At 41.0% G+C, this 19,697-nt stretch overlaps 3 protein-coding genes across 7 annotated transcripts in view; 1 reads left to right on the forward strand and 2 right to left on the reverse strand.

Moving 5' to 3' along the window:
- The window catches only part of map3k2 (mitogen-activated protein kinase kinase kinase 2), a 31,246-nt gene extending 30,320 nt beyond the window's left edge, over window positions 1-926 (reverse strand). For 3 of the 4 annotated variants that reach the window (XM_061889309.1, XM_061889308.1, XM_061889307.1), the window contains exon 1: window positions 619-925. The gene's annotated coding sequence lies outside the window, so the exon portion shown is untranslated. Of the gene's footprint in view, window positions 1-618 lie in introns of all 4 variants that reach the window. The other variant, XR_009804600.1, reaches the window with a different exon arrangement.
- A 7,419-nt stretch (window positions 927-8,345) lies between these two features.
- Window positions 8,346-14,707, forward strand: sumo1 (small ubiquitin like modifier 1). Its single transcript, XM_061889313.1, has 5 exons — window positions 8,346-8,483; window positions 8,768-8,842; window positions 12,331-12,408; window positions 12,483-12,554; window positions 13,765-14,707. The coding sequence occupies exons 1-5, from the start codon at window positions 8,472-8,474 to the stop codon at window positions 13,831-13,833; spliced, it is 306 nt and encodes a 101-aa protein (XP_061745297.1). The 5' UTR covers window positions 8,346-8,471; the 3' UTR covers window positions 13,834-14,707.
- A 1,688-nt stretch (window positions 14,708-16,395) lies between these two features.
- LOC133544191 (claudin-34-like) lies at window positions 16,396-19,108 on the reverse strand. 2 transcript variants are annotated; one of them, XM_061889311.1, is made up of 2 exons: window positions 17,336-19,108; window positions 16,396-17,239 (listed from the first exon to the last, which is right to left on the reverse strand). In XM_061889311.1, exon 2 carries the CDS (start codon window positions 17,173-17,175, stop codon window positions 16,522-16,524), a length of 654 nt encoding a protein of 217 aa, XP_061745295.1. In that variant the 5' UTR covers window positions 17,176-17,239; window positions 17,336-19,108; the 3' UTR covers window positions 16,396-16,521. The 2 variants fall into 2 exon arrangements, with proteins under 2 accessions (XP_061745295.1, XP_061745296.1); XM_061889312.1 differs by having other exon boundaries at window positions 16,396-17,255.
- Between the last annotated feature and the right edge of the window lie 589 nt (window positions 19,109-19,697).

Raw genomic sequence — 19,697 nt, forward strand, 5'->3', positions numbered from 1 at the left:
ATGTGTTGGTAGTGTTGGTAATGACGTAGCGTGTGTTGGTGATGATGTACAATGTGTTGGTAATGATGTAGAAAGTGTTGGTAATGATGGTAATGACGTCCAGTGTGTTGGTGATGATGTAGAATGTGTTGGTAATGATGTAGAAAGTGTTGGTAATGATGGTAATGACGTCCAGTGTGTTGGTGATGATGTACAATGTGTTGTCAAGAGGTTATTGCTGCTCACAACAAACATTGCAGCCTGACTCCGGCCTGCCTGCTGGAGAATTAGCTCCAATGCTAATATTTGATAGCTAAGTATATCAACTGTGGCGAATTCTTCTTCCATCGCAAGACATGAAGATATATTGTCAAGAGTGCGTCGTTTGGTCCCAAAGTAAGAAGATTGTGGCAGCTAAGGAAAGCTAGGCGTAGAATAAAAGGCAGTTTAGTTCGGCGAGCAGCGAGGCTGTGAGGCCGGGAGAAGTTGTCCTTCTCCGCTAAGGTGCACAGATCCTCCAGCTTGCAGCCTTGCCGCGGATGTCGTGAGCACAAAGTGAGGCTTGCAATGCAAACATGCACCTTGTCTTTTCTCGCCTGAATATGCACAAATGCAAACATGCACCTTGTCTTTTCTTACCTGAAGGCAGAGCTTTCACTCCCTCATCCACAGATCCACAGGGCCGCGGAGGAAGCCCAAGTTTGGCACTCGGCGGGCAACTTCACTGTTGGGACACGACGACGAGGGCCTCGGGCTATCACTTCGGCCCTCTATGTGTCTCCTGGCCGACACATTGACACTTCATTCGGCGGCAGAGCCCCTTCTCTGTGCTGCTGGAAAAAAACAAGCTGCCATTTTGTGCTACTTTTCCGTGTGTTGGCCGACTGTGGTAGCTTGGCTTGCCGCGTCAAGCTGCTGGTTGTTGGCAGCGACGGCCGGAAGTTGTGAAGGATGTCCGACAAAATCAACTTTTATGTTGGTGTTCAGATAGAGGAAATATTTGTATTGTACTGCTTTATTTGATAAGACTTAACCCAGTTTTAACGATTTAAGGCAGTCGTCCCCAACCTTTTTTAGACTTAGACTTAGATACACTTTAATGATCCACAAGGAAAATTGTTCCGCACAGTAGTTCAGTTACAAATTAAGGATGAAAAGGATAATGGAGGTGTAAAGTAGACTAAAAATGTAATGTAGTAGCAATATAAAAGCTAAGATATATGTAATATGTACATACTATGTCCTCATCGGCGGTCACTCGAACGAGCATGACAATCCTCCTGGTAAGGGTGTATCCCTTTAGGTAGGTAGGTCTTTATTGTCATTGCAACAAGTACAACGAAACTTTGTTTTCAGCACAAACCTGTTCAAGATTAGACAAACAAACAGTGTACAGGGTTACAGAACAAGAACGCTGATGGGTCGCCATAAGGCGTCCCGTAAAAGATGGGAAAAAGGTAAACGCCGGGGAAGGATGAGTAAAAAAATACAATCCAGACTGGGCTCCTACGGGGGCCCAGTTAGGAGTGAGAAAAAAAACTCCTTAGCAAAGCACATATACATATTACAACATGCATCTCGAGATATCTAGCAACAGAGGGAAGGTAGTTCAAGGTCATGGTGGTAGGTCGCAGCTCTCAGGCGCTGACCATCCATTCATCACCCCTACGGGATTGCGTCGAGGGCGTTGGATTGGGGGACAGGAGGGTGTATGTGTGGCGTATATTTTTTTTGTGGATGTGTGTGTGTGTGTGTATAAGCCCATAGTGTGTCTCTGTTCCGCGGCCTTGATGTATTTGCCGTCGCTAGTCCAAAGTTCACAACAACAGGTGTGTGTCCATGAGAGACAAAAAAGGGACTTTGTTGTGTCTTCCTGCAGTGATCTTTGGGAGAGTCTCGAAGCCAGGGAAAAAATCCAAGTTAAAATTATTTGTATGCGAGTGAAAATAAAATTTGCTTTTCACTCTAAAATTGTCTATGACTGGTCCTCAAAAACTGCGGGGCAGACATTCCGATGTAATCCACAGTTCTTCCCGCATCCTCCAATCATTTGTGGAAGCTTTGGGGTACTTTGAAGACTGCCAGCAACTTCCAATTTGTCGACAAACCAGAGCAACGCTTACTCCAATCAGCAGATGTCCTGTTGTCATAATTCCCAATAGGTGGATATCTTCACGTCCTCGACAGAAAAGGGTCGCCAGGCACGCGGCCCTCCTTCTTCTCCCAAGAGTCAGTCGTGTGTCCAGCAACAACCGCTTCATCACGACAGCAGGTTCCCCCAAACCCAAGATCTTGCCAATTTTGTTGAGGCCAGTTAAATAGTTCCAATGTTTAGATTTGGAGAGCAGTGCAAAAAGAGGCAACAAGAAAGTTAAGACAAGACAAAACAAATAAGCAAACAGGAGAGATAAGGGAGAGGAAAGGGGAGCGTCCAACCTCGATGAGTGCCAGAGAGAAAAATAAAATAAAATAAAAAGAGGATGCCTGTGCTTGACTTAGTTCAAGGTGGGGAGACTGGAGCACAAACAGTCACCACACCATCCTTGACAGAATCAGGTCAGTGGCATGGAGCCCATGACAACTGGGGACCCTTTTCTGCTGCAGCCTTCTTCCACCATCGCAACCGTTGTGGTAGTTCTTACATCTACCGTCTTCCGCCTGCTCCGCCGTTGCGATCTTCACCGGATCCCTGGCTAGGAGGCGGTCAGGTACTAGGCCTTTGCCAAGGACCACCTGGGGTAACAGTAGTAAAGGGGTTAACCTCCTAGTGCCCCAAGACCCCATAGAGGAGCCTCCACTGCCGGATGCACTTTAACCTCATGCCCAGGACACTGCATACTATATATACAGTACATGATATATTAAAAAGTTAAAGTAGCAATGATTTGTCACACACACACTATGTGTGGCGAAATTATTCTCTGCATTTGACCCATCCCCCTCGATCATCCCCAGGGAGGTGAGGGGAGCAGCGAGCAGCAGCGGTGGCCGCGCCCGGGAATCATTTTTGGTGATTAAACCTCCAATTCCAACCCCTTGATGCTGAGTGCCAAGCAGGGAGGTCATGGCTCCCCTTTTTATAGTCTTTGGTATGACTTGGTGAACTCACAACCTACCCATCTCAGGGCGGACACTCTAACCCAGGGGTGTCCAAACTTTTTCCACATAGGGCCGCACACGGAAAAATGTAAACATGCGGGAGCTGTTTTGATATTTTTCATTTTTTCAAACTACAACAAAATATATGGATTTTGTTTGTTGTTTTACCTTTAATGGCTCCCGGGACAACCATCGAAGCTCTAAGTCATTAAAATGTTAAAAACAAGTCAAAGTATTATTATCTTTTTTTATTTAACGCTTACAGTAAATCTCTACAGTATATCAACTTCAGGTTGATATAAAGTTAAAAAAAAACAGAAAAGTTTATGACTTTTCTGTCAAAGACAACTTTGTTTTTTAATGATAAAACTGGCCAAAGCATTCAGAAATCAACATTTGATGTGAATTAGAGGCCTGAAAAGATCAATAATGCAGGACACCACTTATTTCAATGTATTATTATTTTTGAGGTATTACAGTGAAAAGATGAATAAAATCCCCTTAAATATATTTAGGATCCAAAAGGTGCCCCACTCACAAAGTGATGCATTTTTATTAGTTTTTTTTTTTTTTTTTTTTTACTTTCAACACTTAAGTGACGAGATCAACTTCAGACATATCTGTCGATTTTACGTTTGATCTATAATTTTGCTTGTTTTATGCTCTTTTGTCAAAGAAAATGTTGATGTATTTGTCTATATGCAATGTTTTCCACAGAAAACATTTTAAAGTGAAATATTTGAAATAATTGGAGCTTTGAATAGGTGAATAATTCATTATAACATTGTTTCTTTTGTTTTTTTGGAGCAATGGAAAAAAAAATAGACAAAAGAGAAAAAAAACTTCCCTGCATGGCAGCTTTGTGTCAACATTGCAACTTTTTCTTGTTAGATTTCACCTCATTCCACTTTGTGAAATGTGTTTTTTATTTTTTATTTTTGCAATAGCATTTCCAGAATGTGTAGCGGGCCAGTAAACAATTAGCTGCGGGCCGCAAATGGCCCCCGGGCGGCACTTTGGACACCCCTGCTGTAACCACTAGTACTGATATATTCTATTCTATAACAATTACCATGTACAATATTACAGTATATGTAACAGCTGCAGCATAAAACAGAGAGTAGATCCAACAGAAAATACACATTATAAACAAAGCGGTAGCTAACATGTCAGGTGTCAGGTGTCAGGTAACAGACAGATATCATCATTTGCTGAATGGCCAATGATTATACAGCTGGATGGAGGGCGGAATGAAGGAGTTTTTGAATGAAACACTGTAGGAACGAAGCTGAAGGAGCCTGTTGGAGTATGAACTCCACTGTCCCGCAATTGTCTGGTGGACTGGGTGGGCAGGATTGTCCATGATGGCCAGCAGTTTGTCCAGTGTCCTCCTGTCCCTCACTGACACCAACGCCTCCAACTGCCTGCCAATGGTTTTGCACCACGGACCGGTTTAATGTAAGCGTTATTTCCAGGGACCGGCTTTCCACATGTGCCAGATAAATACAGCAAAAATAAGTGCATGAAAAACACCACTCACCATAACGCTGAATTAGTGGGAGCCTTGGGGTTGTTTCTTTGCAATGAGATCCCCAGCAGGTCACCATCAACCTGCAGATGTTATCTGTCACATTTAGATTTTATATATTCTTTAATGTGCAATGTAACATGTCACAAAATTTATAACAAATATAACAAATGGCAACTTACTATGAGGAGTTTTATTGTACATCTATGAACAAGCTTATTGGTGTGTCTAGTGCAGGGGTAGGGAAGCTATGGCTTTAGAGCCAGATGTGGCTCTTTTGATGACTGCATCTGGCTCTCAAATAAATCCGAGCTGACACTGCTTAACATGATAAGTAATGAATAATTCTGCTTGTAATCACAGTGGTAAAAGTAACGGTCAACATATAAAACATTCTCGTGCATTTTAATCCATCCATCCGTTTTCTACCGCACCTGTTCAAGAAGTTGCGTTAATGGTAAAAAAGTTATTTATTTATTATTGGTTAGTGTGGGGCTTGCCCTCCTGGGGGTTCTTCAGACCTCCAAGCACCGACATGAGAGCCTGTTTCAGGGTTACAATATTGTTTTATTTTTCAATAAGTCTCTCAGTTGCTATCCAGCTATTGTCTTTTTCCCTTTCGTTCTCGCTCGCACTCTGGCTCCAGCCCCAACCCTGTCTCTCCTCCTGGCTGCTGCTTATAACATAGCGACAGGTGATTAGATAACAAGGCCCAGGTGGGCCACTTACGCACCTGTCGCTGATTTCGAGGCCGGTCCTGGCACACCCTGCTTCGCTGCAGGCTCGCAGGCCACGCCCCCTCCACAGTTAGCTCCAGAATAACAATGTTATTACAGAGGATAACAGACTTATTATACTATATAAATGTTGGTTTTACTTAAAAATGTATGTGATTAGTTGTGTTAATTAAAAAAAAAAAAATGATATGGCTCTTACAGAAATACCTTCTGAAATATTTGGCTTCTTGGCTCTCTCAGCCAAAAAGGTTCCCGACCCCTGGTCTAGTGGGACAGACGAACGTTAAGTCAGAGAGAATGCAGTTGTCAATAAATTATGTAGCCATCGCGGTGGTTGGGGACCACTGATTTAAGGCTCTACAGCAGTGTTTTTCAACCACCGTGCCGCGGTGGCGTGAGATACAGATGATCTAATTTCACCTATTTGGGTTGAACATATATTTTGCAAACCAGTAATTGTAGTCTGCAAATGATGTGTTGTTGTTGAGTTTCTGTGCTGTCTAGAGCAACGTCAGAGAAACCGTGTAATACTCTTCCTTATCAGTAGGTGGCAGCAGCTAGCTAATTGCTTTATACCATACCATACCATACCATACCATACCATACCATACCAACTTTATAAAGCCCTTTAAAAACAAGCACAGTTAAGGAACAAAGGGCTGTACACCACAAAGAAATACAGGCAAAGGACAGATTAATAAATAACATTTAAAAAAGAGGTAAAATACACATCGAAAAAGCAAATACTAATTATCTTAAGAACAATTTGTTGGTTAAAAAGTTAAAAACCGTTTAAAGTCTCATGCTGGGTTAAAATCCAGGAAATAAAAATGAGTTTTAAGAAGGGTCTTAAAAGTAGCCAAAGAAGGTGCCTGTTTCACATGGAGAGGGAGATGGTTCCAGAGTTTGGGACCCACAACAGAGAAGGCTGTGTCCCCTCTATGCTTGCTCTTTGATTTGGGTACCTCCAGGATCAGCTGATCAGCTGACCTGAGGGACTGGGTGGGGGCATTGAAATGGCGCAGCTCAGAGAGGTAAGGTGGGGCAAGACCACGTAAGGGTTTAAAAACGAGTAAAATCATTTTGAAATGGACTCCAAAAGGCACAGGCAGCTGATGTTGGAAACAGCGGGAGGCAGCGTGCAGGTAAAAAGGTTTCAAATGCTTAAACCGAAAATAAACAAAAGGTGAGTGCCCCTAAGAGAAGGCTTTAAAGCTTAGGGAAGTCTATGCAGAACAAAACAAACTGAACTGGCTACAAAGTAAACAAAAACAGAATGCTGGACGACAGCAAAGACTTACTTTGTAACAAAGACGGCGTCCAAAATGTACATCCAAACATGACATGACAACCAACAAAGTCCCGACAAAAAAGGTTGAAAACAACTGAAATATTATTGATTGCTAAAACAAAGTAGATGCAGGAAATTTCGCTTCAAGATATGAACTGCTACAGGAAAATACCAAAAAAAGAGAAACAGCCACCAGAATAGGCGCGTAGGACAAGAAGTAAAAGACTACACACAGGAAAACAGTCCGAATAATTCAGGGTGTGATGTGACAGGTGGTGACAGTACACCTACTTTGAGACAAGAAGTGAAGTGAATTATATTTATATAGCGCTTTTTCTTTAGTGACTCAAAGCGCCTTACATAGTGAAACCCAATATCTAAGTTACATTCAAACCAGTGTGGGTGGCACTGGGAGCAGGTGGGTAAAGTGTCTTGCCCAAGGACACAACGGCATTGACTAGGATGGCGGAAGCGGGAATCGAACCTGCAACCCTCAAGTTGCTGGCACGGCCACTCTACCAACCGAGCTAAACCGCTATAGTCATGCATGCTTGCTTATGCTTTAAAGTCATATCCAACAATTGCGACTTTGACTTTTTACCGTCAACTGAGTTTCGTTTTTTAATGATTTCTGCTGGTGGTGTTTCAAAGCAAAACATGTGCCTTGGATCAAAAAAAGGTTGAATAACACTGCTCTACAGAACCAGTGCTGTCAGAGAAGGGTGATGTATAAAACACCACTAATTACAGTGTTCGTCCACTTCTGAGTAAAAAAAGAAAATATATAGTTTAGCCGGAATGAGAATCAGCACCTCCAAGTCCGAGTCCATGGTTCTCACCCGGAAAAGGGTGGAATGCCATCTCCGGGTTGGGGAGGAGACCCTGCCCCAAGTGGAGGAGTTCAAGTACCTCGGAGTCTTGTTCACGAGTGAGGGAAGAGTGGATCGGTGCAGCGTCTTCAGTAATGCGGACGCTGTATCGATCCGTTGTGGTGAAGAAGGAGCTGAGCCGGAAGGCAAAGCTCTCAATTTACCGGTCGATCTACATTCCCATTCTCACCTATGGTCATGAGCTTTGGGTCATGACTGAAAGGACAAGATCACGGGTACAAGCGGCCCAAATGAGTTTCCTCCGCCGGGTGGCGGGTTTCTTCCTTAGAGATAGGGTGAGAAGCTCTGTCATCCGGGAGGAGCTCAAAGTAAAGCTGCTATTCCTCCACATGGAGAGGAGCCAGATGAGGTGGTGCGGGCATCTGAACAGGATGCCATCTGAACGCCTCCCTAGGGAGGTGTTTAGGGCTTCTCCAACCAGTAGGAGGCCACGGGGAAGACCCTGGACACGTTGGGAAGACTATGTTTCCCGGCTGGCCTGGGAATGCCTCGGGATCCCCCGGGAAGAGCTGGACCAAGTGGCTGGGGAGAGGGAAGTCTGGGCTTCCCTGCTTAGGCTGCTGCCCCCGTGACCCGACCTCGGATAAGCAGAAGAAGATAGATGGATGGAATAGTTTAGCGAAAGCAAACGACATACATTGTTGTTTCAATTTTCCTGATGTCCTTGATGTCCAAACAAAGTCATGAAATAAATAAACTGTCTTTAATTTTACGGTGTTTATCGAAAAAAAAAAGGCTGAAGTAACTGACTGAAGTCGATTAAACATGATTATTTTATTTTGAAAACAGCTCGTTTTTACATCACTTCCGACTACGATGGGCTCGTCTTTTATATCACTTCCGGGTGGAATGACTCTCACAACATCGGCTTTATGGTTGGCGAAGCAGCGGATGATCGCTAACGCTAATTCTTTTGTTCATTTGTGTCTTCGCCCACGGTGGAAAACATGTCAGATACGGTAGGATGCGCGTATATATCGTAGTTGTTGTACACGACATGTTTGTAAGCCACAATTGAACATAAAGGTGTGTTTGCCTGCCACTTACATGCTAGCCTTTAGCTGCCGCTTAGAGGCCCAAACACTCTGCTCACTTTCTCTCCAACATAACAAGATAGGACTTCAAATGTTTGTTCTTCGCCACTTTCAGGTCCCTTTTCGCCGGCAGGGGTTGTATTTTCAAAGCGTGGCCCGGGCTGCTTTCGCGGAGTGACGTTTAAACATGTTTTGTTGTTGACTTGTAGGAAACCAAACCATCGAGCCAAGACGGCGGAGACAAGAAAGATGGAGAATACATCAAATTGAAAGTGATCGGTCAGGTAAGATACTTCTCTGCAACCTTTCCAAACATTGTTTACACCACAATCAGTCGCAGTAATGATGTGTTTTGAAGTTAACGTGTAACTGTGGAGTTGCAAGTGTTCGTACCTCGAGTGTACAAACTCACGAGAAATTATACCATCCACGGCTAAATCTACACTAAGATAAACCATCCATCCATCCATTTTCTACCGCTTATTCCCTTTTGGGGTCGCGGGGGGCGCTGGCGCCTATCTCAGCTAGATAAACCCTTAAATAATAATTTAGTTGAAAGTCACTCCAAATTTTACCATCTAAGGCAGTGGTTCGCAACCTTTTTTCAGTGATGTACCCCCTGGGAACATGTTTTTAATTCAAGTACCCCCTAATCAGAGCAAAGCATTTTTGGTTGGAAAAAATAGATAAAAAAGTAAAATACAGAACTAGGTCATCAGTTTCTGACTTATTAAATTGTATAACAGTGCAAAATATTGTTTTTTGTAGTGGTCTTTCTTGAACTATTTGGACAAAAAGATGATGAAAAATAAACAAGTGATTCAATTCTAAATAAAGATTTCTACACATAGAAGTAATCATCAACTTAAAGTGCCCCCTTTGGGGATTGTAATACAGATCCATCTGGATTCATCAACTTCATTCTAAACATTTCTTCACAAAAAAAGAAATATTTATGGAACATGTCCACAAAAAATCCAGCTGTCAACACTGAATATTGCATTGTTGCATTTCTTTTCACAGTTTATGAACTTACATTCATGTTTTGTTGAAGTATTGTTCAATAAATATACGGTATTTATAAAGGATTTTTGAAAATGTTGCTATTTTTAGAATGTTTTTAAAAAAAATCTCACGTACCCCTTGGGATACCGTCAAGTGAGGTGAATTATATTTATATAGCGCTTTTCTCAAGTGACTCAAAGCGCTTTACAAAGTGACGCCCAATATCAAAGTTACATTTAAACCAATGTGGGTGGCACTGGGAGTAGGTGGGTAAAGTGTCTTGCCCAAGGACACAACAGCAGTGACTAGAATGGCACAAGCGGGAATTGAACCTGCAACCCTCAAGTTGCTGGCACGGCCACTCTACCAACCGAGCTATGCACGTACCCCCATTTGAGAACACTGATCTAAGGCTATGTCTACACTATGCCGGATAACCCCTCAAACGACTACTCATTTGGTTGAAAGTCACTCGAGTGTACAAACTAACGATAAATTATACCATCCAAGGTTAAGTCTACACTGAGCCGGATAACCCCTTAAACATTAATTTAATTTAGTTGAAAGTCACACGAGTGCAGGAACTAGCGACAAATTCTACCACCTAAGGCTATGTCTACAAGTCACTCGAGTGGTACAAACTAACGACAAATTATACCATCTAAGGCTATGTCTACACTACGCCGGATAATAGAATAGAATGGGATGGAATGGACTTTATTGTCATTATATGTGCATATAATGCGATTAAGAACTTCAACTTAAGATGCAGTAGGGGGAACGAATATGGGATAAAAATAAATTACACAAGAGGTAATAAAGATAAAACTAAGAATTGAAACACACAGACTACTTTCCAATAAAAATAATACGCGATCCTGTACAATATACAAAACACTGTACAGTACACAGAGCAAGACAAGAGTACTGGAGTAATAAATAACAATCAGTGTCGGATGTATTGCACTCGAAGGGTAATATTGAACAGTAGAGTATTAGGGTAGGTTATTGTATAGGGGTGAATTATTTATTATAAGTTAAGTAAGCCCTTAAGCAAATAATTATTTAGTTGAAAGTCACTCGAGTGTAAAAACTAATATATGATGCATATGTTCCTTTTTGACTGTACTTAAATGTATAATGTATTTATATTATTCACATGTTAATGATACTATATAATTGACTGTATTCATGTTATTCACATGTGGATAATGCTCTATAATAGACGGTATTTATATTATTCACATGTGAATAATGCTGTATAATAGACTGTATTTATATTATTCACGTTAATAAGGTTGTATAATACACTGTATTTATATTATTCACATGTGAATAAGGCTGTATAATACACAATTTATATTATTCACATGTAAAAAATACCCAAGTGTTTATTGTCTATTGTGAGCAAACTGTGGTGCTGAATTTCCTCCAGGGATCAATAAAGTACTTTCTATTCTATTCTACACCATCTAAGGCGAGGTCTACACTACGCCGGATAACCCCTTAAACGGATAATTATTTATTTGAAATTCACTCGAGTGCACAAACTAAAAACAAACTATACCATCTCAGGCTATGTCTACACTACGCCGGATAACCCCTTAAAGGAATAATTATTTATCCTAAGCCCCGTTTCAGCCACACTAAACCAGTGTTTAAGGTTCCCCTCCTCGGGCAATTTTTTAAACGAGTAAGTGCGCCGTATATTTCTTAAATCTGCGGCTCTTAGCTTCGTATGGACTCATTTATCTTTTACAAACTGAGTTCGAAGAGGAAGTGACGCCAGAAAGACGTCTCCCACAAGGGAAGGGATGTCAGAAAGAACGTGCCACACCCAGCTTCATAATAAAGCAGTTTCGTAACTCGGAGCTAACCACTGGAAATATGGAGGCGAGTCATCCAGACATGCCGTGTTTCTACTTCTTCTACATGTACAGACGTTTGTGGAAATCACACATGAATACCTTAAAAGAAAGCCATAGCAGCTATTTGGGGTTTTACAACACTTCTCAGACGGTAAGAGAACTTTCCAATGTTCAGGTCAGCTGTGATGCTGCTTAGCGAAAAACTTTGTCCATTTGTTGAAGGAGAGTCAACGAGAATGCGGGCTCCCGTGGATGTGATTAAAAAAAGTAGCGTGTGCTTTGTATTACCTGGCCGTCGAGGGAAGGCTACGGAAAAGGCCGAAACCTTTTGGACTGGCAAAGCAGACTGTATCAGTTATTGTCCGCCATGTATGTCGCAGACTCAATGTCTAGGTCCAGAGTATATAACGTCACCAAAAAGGAATGGGCAATAAAGGTGATGGCCAAAGAGTGAGGAGAGTCCTGACCACATATCTACATCCCTAGTTTGATTGATGTCAAATGTTCTTTATCACATTGTTTACTTCCGTGTCCAATAAAGATTTAATTAATTTATGATGGCTCAGGTGTGATTCACTACCATAGGGCCCCACAGCACACTGGATTCCAGTTCATTGAAATACCACAACTCTGGATATTGTTCAGAAAAGTTACATTTAAGAAGTTGCTCACAAAGCAACACTAGAGGTGACTGTGACGTGTACATTTTCCCCGCATGCGTACTAGGTCGTGCTGCGCGGGCAGGGAGTCTTAAACCACCATTGTGTGTGTGTGCACAGGGATAAGGTTAGGTGGGATTTACCCTGGATAACCTTAGTGTAAACGGGGCCTAAGACGGCGGATATAGCTAATAAAAGTGAGATCCTGATTGTTGCTTGACACCAGTCTTTGATTTCCAGGACAGCAGTGAAATCCACTTCAAAGTAAAGATGACAACACATCTGAAAAAGCTGAAAGAGTCTTACAGCCAGAGACAGGTTGGAAGTCAACACAGTATCTCTGGACTTGGAACAACATAAACTGCATGTCAGTTTGAACATTTGTGTTGCAGGGCGTCCCAGCAAGTACACTCAGGTTTTTGTTTGAAGGACAGAGAATAGAAGATAACCAAACTCCGAAAGAGGTATACTTTTATTACCAGTAATGTTCATTGTGATCTATTGTAGAGCTGCATGTTGTATCGACAATAAATCGCCATCAGGGTTTTAATTAGTGTGATTACGTAACCGCGAGAGGCGGAGGATTTTTGTTTTTTTTCTCCGCCGTCACCGGCATTTGAGTGACAGTCATGTTCGCCAAACAGAATTGTTTAGCCTCGTGTTCGTTAGTCTCTTGCTTTGAATACAAAAATATATATCTTACTCTGTGCATCATTCTCAGCACCTGAGCATGTTTATTTAACAGTAGCTTTAAATGAACCCAGTGAGCCCTCTTTTTACTCATCCACAAAAGGCTTCACATGCACACAAAAAGCGCAGACAGCCTTCCCTACTCGCAACTTGCCGCAAAGTAACACAAATGAAGAATGGAAAAAAATGTATGTACATATATGTGTACATATATGTACAGTATATACATACACATTTCCAACTAGGGAAAAAAAACATGCTTTTAAGATTTTCAATATTTATCTAGGTGACATTTTTGTTTACAGAAATTACTCTTTTATCATTTGTTTGTTTATTTAAGATAACACAGTTGTGTACCCTCCAATTATAGGAATATGGTAAACAATTCTACCGTAATAAGAAATAAAAGTGTACTTCTTTTTAAACGGTTATATGCATTGTTAAAAAACATTATGATTAAATTACATTATAGACACTGTATAGTTTTTAGCAGTTATTTATTCAGTTTATGAGCATGATGTAGACAAAAGGTCTGAGTCTGTGCAAAAAGCAAAATATTTAAGAAAGTAGATTATTGCATATTGTTCTAATGTGTGGCACTTTGACACAATAATATGTTGATTATATTGTCTTCAGAGAGAGAGAGAGAGAGACTTTGTCATTCAAATAAAATTTCAACTTTACAGTACATATAACAATTAAATGTTGCATTAGGATATATATATAGAGATGTATATATATATATATATATATATATATATATATATATATATATATATATATATATATATATATATATATATATAGATAGATAGATAGATAAAAAAAATCATATTATAAAATCTAACAATTGCAAATCACATTGCCATTTTGGAGAGAAAAATTGTCAGTAGCTTTTAAAAAAAACAACTATGCCGCCCTCGTCTCTTGTGGTGCTGATCGGGTCGAGGGGTCTTAATAAAATGTGTGATCTTGTCCTAACAGCTGGGGATGGAAGACGAGGATGTCATTGAGGTGTATCAAGAACAGACGGGTGGACTTTGGAATGATTAAATCTCCTGTCTTCTTAACCTTCTTTTTTCGTTTGTATTTTGCTTTTTTATGGTTGCATTCTGTCCACTTTCAAACCATCTGGATCAAAACTATTAGGGCTTCCATGCATTGGGCTGGTGAGGTTGAGGAGCAGGTAGAATTGCAGGGACACCACATATGTTTGTTGTATAAAGTAGTGACATACGCAGGAAACGAAAAGAGATTGTGTTGTTCAAGGAAGCCAAATCCTGTAATGTTCAGTGACAGGAAGCATTGCCACAATTTTTGATGTACTATTTTTTTTGGGCAGCGCGTTTCCCTTGTACAGAATTTGATAGCCAGCCCGAGTGTTTGCTTCAAAAGGTGACATTAATGCAATACACTACACATATACAGGTCTAAAATAACCATTACTTATGATTGGTTCAGTATTTTAAATATTTCATAATAACTGTTTGTACATGTTGGTGATGGTTTTAGAGCATTGTAAGTATTTCAACCATTTTTTTATCTCCTGTGTGGTATCATACTGAAAGTTTTCACCCTGTAAATAGCACCCCGCTGCACCCGTTTGGACACATTTGGTTGGCATCTGCAGTTGTGGCAGCTCTTGTGTTGCTGTTGGAATCCGACTGTCCGTAGCCTCTAGTGTAACAAAGTTCCTCCAGAAGATCATTATCACTTTGAATTGGCCTACTTTGTGCATATCAAATCAAGTAATTGGCTGCTGTCTTGAGGCGATGAAAGTAAATAGAAGTCTGGGTCCCAAAGTGGCATTAGCAATGATTCTTAGTCCCAATATCTAACTCTTCTGAGGAACATTGATACAGATGGTCTGAGATTCTGATGATTTTGCTTTTTTATTTTGCAAATAAAATATTTATAAATGAAACAATATTTTTCTAAAACTGTATTTTGTGCTAGCCTGAAATTTGCTCTTAAGTGTGCAGTAAGGATGAGAAAAGTGGACTATAGGCCAACCTATAACTCCACTTTTTCGCCTTCATTTTGAGTGTTGCTCAATCCCATTTTCATTACCACTATTTTAGAATTCAAAATCATCTATGTCAAAGAAGTGAAAGCGGCGTATGCATGACCTGATACAAATGAATGGAATGCTGGCAGAGGTGATTTACCACATTTTTCGGAGTATAAGTCGCACCTGCCGAAAATGCATAATAAAGAGGAAAAAAAACAAGTCGCACTGGAGTATAAGTCGTATTTTTGGGGGAAATTTATTTGATAAAACCCAACACCAAGAATAGACTTTTGAAAGGCAATTTAAAATAAAGAATAGTGAACAACAGGCTGAATAAGTGTAGGTTATATGAGGCATAAATAAGCAACTGCTATGTTAACCTAACATATTATGGTAAGAGTCATTCAAATAACTATAACATATAGAACATGCTATACCTTTACCAAACTATCTCTCACTCCTAATCCATAAATCCCATGAAATCTTTTACGTCTAGTCTCTTACGTGAATGAGCTAAATAATAGATATTTTTCGGTAAAATGTTAATAAATTCACACAAGTCGCTCCTGAGTATAAGTCGCACCCCTGGCCAAACTGTGAAAAAGACTGCGATTTATAGTCCGAAAAATACAGTATACACATATGTTCACAAATGCTGTACAGTATGTAAGGTGTACAAACTCTGAGGGATATTCGGCCTTGTAAAGTTTAGGATTGAAGCGAGACATCATAACAGGCGTTTTCAAACTTTTTGATTCCTTAATCATTTTCAGTAATTAAGTTCAACTTTCTTAGTTTAACAGGATAAACCATTTGCTGTGACAGCACGTGTTAACCACAAAGATTATTATCGAGACTCAGGTCAGACTGATTACAACAATAAATATGCTGCAAAAGAAGGTAATTGTAAAAAAAATTAAGAAAAAGACATTTACATACAGTTTGGCAGCGCTAAAATAAATTCAAACTAAATGATATATGTTTCTAAAATAAACAAGTCAATAAGAGAAAAGTGCAAATGCAAATACTGCATCACTTTAGTAATATCTTTTACACTTAAGAAACTATGACTAACTTCAGAAGTTCTCCTTTTTTGTTTTGATATTGTCATTACTACCAGGGGTGCTGAAAAGTATAAAATAACTGAGTACCTGTGCAACTTTCAGCCCACAACACAAAAACTGGTTCTTTGGTGGCCCCCAACAGGGGGCGCTCACGGCCCAACAATGGTTAAGAAACACTGCACTATAACCCTTCCAGGTGAGCTTAAAACGAGCAACTGTGAAATATTTCAGAACTTTCTGCACAAACAAACAAGAAACTGAATGGCAAAATTGGCAAAGGTATGTTTGTGAATCGACCCAAATATTTCCTGGTTCAATTTCAAATGGTCTGCACTGTGGCCTATGATTAGCAAGTTGGACACATCTGCAAAAATAGATTGTTTCTAGAAATAAACAAATCTTAACATTTTATTGAATTGTAATATGAACAAATCCCATCTTCAATGCGATGGCCGACGTTGGTGATGCAACAGTTGAATACGAGTCAATAAAGCCACATTTCCTGCCCACTCAGTATATTTCCTACGACGGGCAGGCAGTCCAGGGTGTGCCTCGCCTCTTGCCTGAAGTAAGCTCACCTGTGACACTGTGGTAGATAATGCATGGATGGATGTCACAATCTGGAAGATCTCCAAAAAGCTGATGTGATGTGAATAAGTCTACATCTCAGCTAATTTCATCAAAGCAAGGGTTATCTTTTCCGACAGAGCCGTCCCGCAGCGATGGTATCGGCGACCCGTATCTACAGAACATAATCCCAGACACAATCATCAAGACTGTGCCTGCCATACCCATGGTAATGCCACAGCCCACATGCTGGGAATGAGGGGCCTGGGGCATCTTGAACGCAGGGGGGAACCCGATGGTCTGATTGGTTACCACTGAGCTTAGATTCCATGTGAGGGGCAGGAGTGACAACCCTGAAGCCGACAAGAACATCGCTCCGGGGATGAAGAAGCATGTGGGCAAGTTCTTCTGCAATCCAAAGTGGACGTTCCTCAGGGCATAAACCCCACTGCTGTTTGCTAACAAGCCCACCAGCACGGACAGGAGCATGAGAACCTGACCCGCTACAATCTCAGGTGGCGTGGAGGCCTCCAACAAGCTGATGTAGCTGCAGTGTGTGACCACAAAGCCGGGGCTCACCTGCGTGTGGCTGTTGAAGCAAGCCCTCCACAGGCCCACCCAGGCTACACCCGAGCTGATGGCTTTGTGGTCCTTCACCACCCAAACCCTCCACTGGACCAGTCCAAGAGCCACAGCGGTTAGAATCCAGCCGGTGCAGCCCAGCCACAAGGCACACAGCTGGGTCTGGGTCATGGCAGGGCACGGACTTCACCAACCAGTCCACATCGTGTCCTCCACTGCCCCGTCACTCGGACACCTGGGAGAAAAACACCCTGAGATGATAAACGACAAGAAGAATGACGAAGGCAAACCCTTTGAGAAAGAGGTGACATGAATGTGACAAACCACCCACCCTTCCTTCACGGACCCTGTAGGATGTCAAAGGTTCTCGCCATCGAGTCAAGTCTTAAGTACGAAGGTTTATAGTCGCACTTCCTTATTCTTTTCCCTGCAACCCAGACCGATGACGCCACTGTAAATGATTGACAGCGCCGTTGTGATTGTGGCTGTGGTCAGTTTGTGGTGACTCCAACACGCCCGTGGAGGGTTTTTAACCCAATGAATGTCTTCTAGAAGCAGGAAATATCACACATCAGAATGAGACCTAAACTGTTTATTGCTTTTGCTGCAAGAACATGAGATTCTGCACACGAGGTCTGGCAAAGGAGCACTTTTTCAGGAAAGTAAACATCCAGCTGTTTAAGGTCTTAATAGAAAACAAGAATCAGAACATATTGGAAGTTTATACAAAAGTAAGAAAGTCCTAAATATCTTGCATTGTGACACAATGCTTAATCAATACAAAGTTTGCACATCATTTTGTTTAAGGTAAATACAAAAGCAGTGAAGTTGTCCCGTTGTGTAAATGGTAAATAAAAAGAGAACACAATGATTTGCAAATTATTTTCAATTTATATTCAATTGAATAGACTGCAAAGACAAGATATTTCATGTTCACACTGAGAAACTTCATTTTTTCTGGCAAATTATCATCAACTTATGTAGAATTTAAGGGCAGCCAAACATTGCCAAAAAGTTGTCACAGAGGCATTTTTACCAGTGTGTTACATGGCCTTTCCTTTTAACAACACTCAGTAACTGAGGAGACACATTTTTGAAGTGGAATTCTTTCCCATTCTTGCTTGATGTACAGCTTAAGTTGTTCAACAGTCTCCTGCCTCATATTTTAGCCTTCACACATTTTCAATGTCTGGACTACAGGCAGGCCAGTCTAGTACCCGCACTCTTTTACTATGAAGCCATGCTGTTGTAACACCTGGCTTGGCATTGTCTTGCTGAAATAAGCAGGGGCGTCCATGGATGGCAATATATGTTGCTCCAAAAGCTGTATGTATAGTTTAGCATTAATGGTGCCTTCACAGATGTGTAAGTTAGCCATGCCTTGGACACTAATACACCCCCATACCATCACACATGCTGCCTTTTACACTTTGAGCACTTCCAGTTTCCAAAAACAATCTGAAATGTGGACTCGTCAGACCACAGAACACTTTTCTACTTTGCATCAGTCCATCTTAGATTATCTCGGGGCCAGCAAAGTCGGCGGCCTTTCTGGGTGTTGTTGATAAATGGCTTTGACTTTGCACAGTAGAGTTTTAACTTGCACTTACAGATGTAGCGATAAACTATAGTTACCGACAGTGGTTTTCTGAAGTGTTCCTGAGCCCATGTGGTGATATCCTTTACACACCGATGTTGATTTTTATTTTGATTCAGTACCGCTTGAGGGATCAAAGGTCACAGGCATTCAATGTTGGTTTTCGGTCTTGCCGCTTACGTGCAGTGATTTCTCCAGATTATCTGAACCTTTTGAAGATATTACAGAGCGTAGATGGTGAAACCCCTAAATTCCTTGTTGAGAAATGTTGTCCTTAAACAATTTGCTCCGGCATTTGTTGACAAAGTGGTGACTCTCACCCCGTCCTTGTTTGTGAATGAGTGAACATTTCATGGAAGCTGCTTTTATAGCCAATCATGGCACCCACCTGTTCCCAATTAGCCTGCACACCTGTGGGATGTTCCAAATAATGAGCATTCCTCAACTTTCTCAATATATTTTTTGCCCTTGTGCCAGCTCTTTTGAAACATGTTGCAGGCATCAAATTCCAAAGTGAAGTGAAGTGAATTATATTTATATAGCGCTTTTCTCTAGTGACTCAAAGCGCTTTACATAGTGGAACCCAATATCTAAGTTACATTTAAAGCAGTGTGGGTGGCACTGGGAGCAGGTGGGTAAAGTGTCTTGCCCAAGGACACAACGGCAGTGACTAGGATGGCGGAAGCGGGAATCGAACCTGCAACCCTCAAGTTGCTGGCACGGCCACTCTACCAATCGAGCTATACCGCCCCCCAAATGAGCTAATATTTGCAAAAAATTAAGTTTCTCAGTGTGAAGATGAAATATCTTGTCTTTGCAGTCTATTCAATTGAATATAAGTTGAAAAGGATTTGTTTTATTCTCTTTTTATTTAGCATTTACACAAGGTGACAACTTCACTGCTTTTAGCTTTTGTACAATACTTTTTTTTTTTTTTGATGCAGTAATGTACTGTACACCATTATTTACTGTACACCATATAATGAGATGCAAAGCACATTTAGTCCAGTTCACCAAATGACGTCACACCACAGGACCTTTTTTACCTGGGATGTTGAAAAACCATGCATCATTTTTACCAACAAAAAAAAATCAC

This window comes from Nerophis ophidion, linkage group LG27 (assembly GCF_033978795.1).
Source record: "Nerophis ophidion isolate RoL-2023_Sa linkage group LG27, RoL_Noph_v1.0, whole genome shotgun sequence".
Taxonomy (NCBI): Eukaryota; Metazoa; Chordata; class Actinopteri; order Syngnathiformes; family Syngnathidae; genus Nerophis; species Nerophis ophidion.

What these genes read in the sequence shown, in the direction of transcription:
- sumo1 (XM_061889313.1), top strand. An exon ending in AATTGAAAGTGATCGGTCAG is followed by an intron (nt 8,843 to 12,330) that starts GTAAGATACTTC and finishes TTTGATTTCCAG; the next exon opens with GACAGCAGTGAAATCCACTT. An exon ending in AGTCTTACAGCCAGAGACAG is followed by an intron (nt 12,409 to 12,482) that starts GTTGGAAGTCAA and finishes TTTGTGTTGCAG; the next exon opens with GGCGTCCCAGCAAGTACACT.
- LOC133544191 (XM_061889311.1), bottom strand. Translation starts at nt 17,175, where the DNA reads ATGACCCAGACCCAGCTGTGTGCCTTGTGGCTGGGCTGCACCGGCTGG.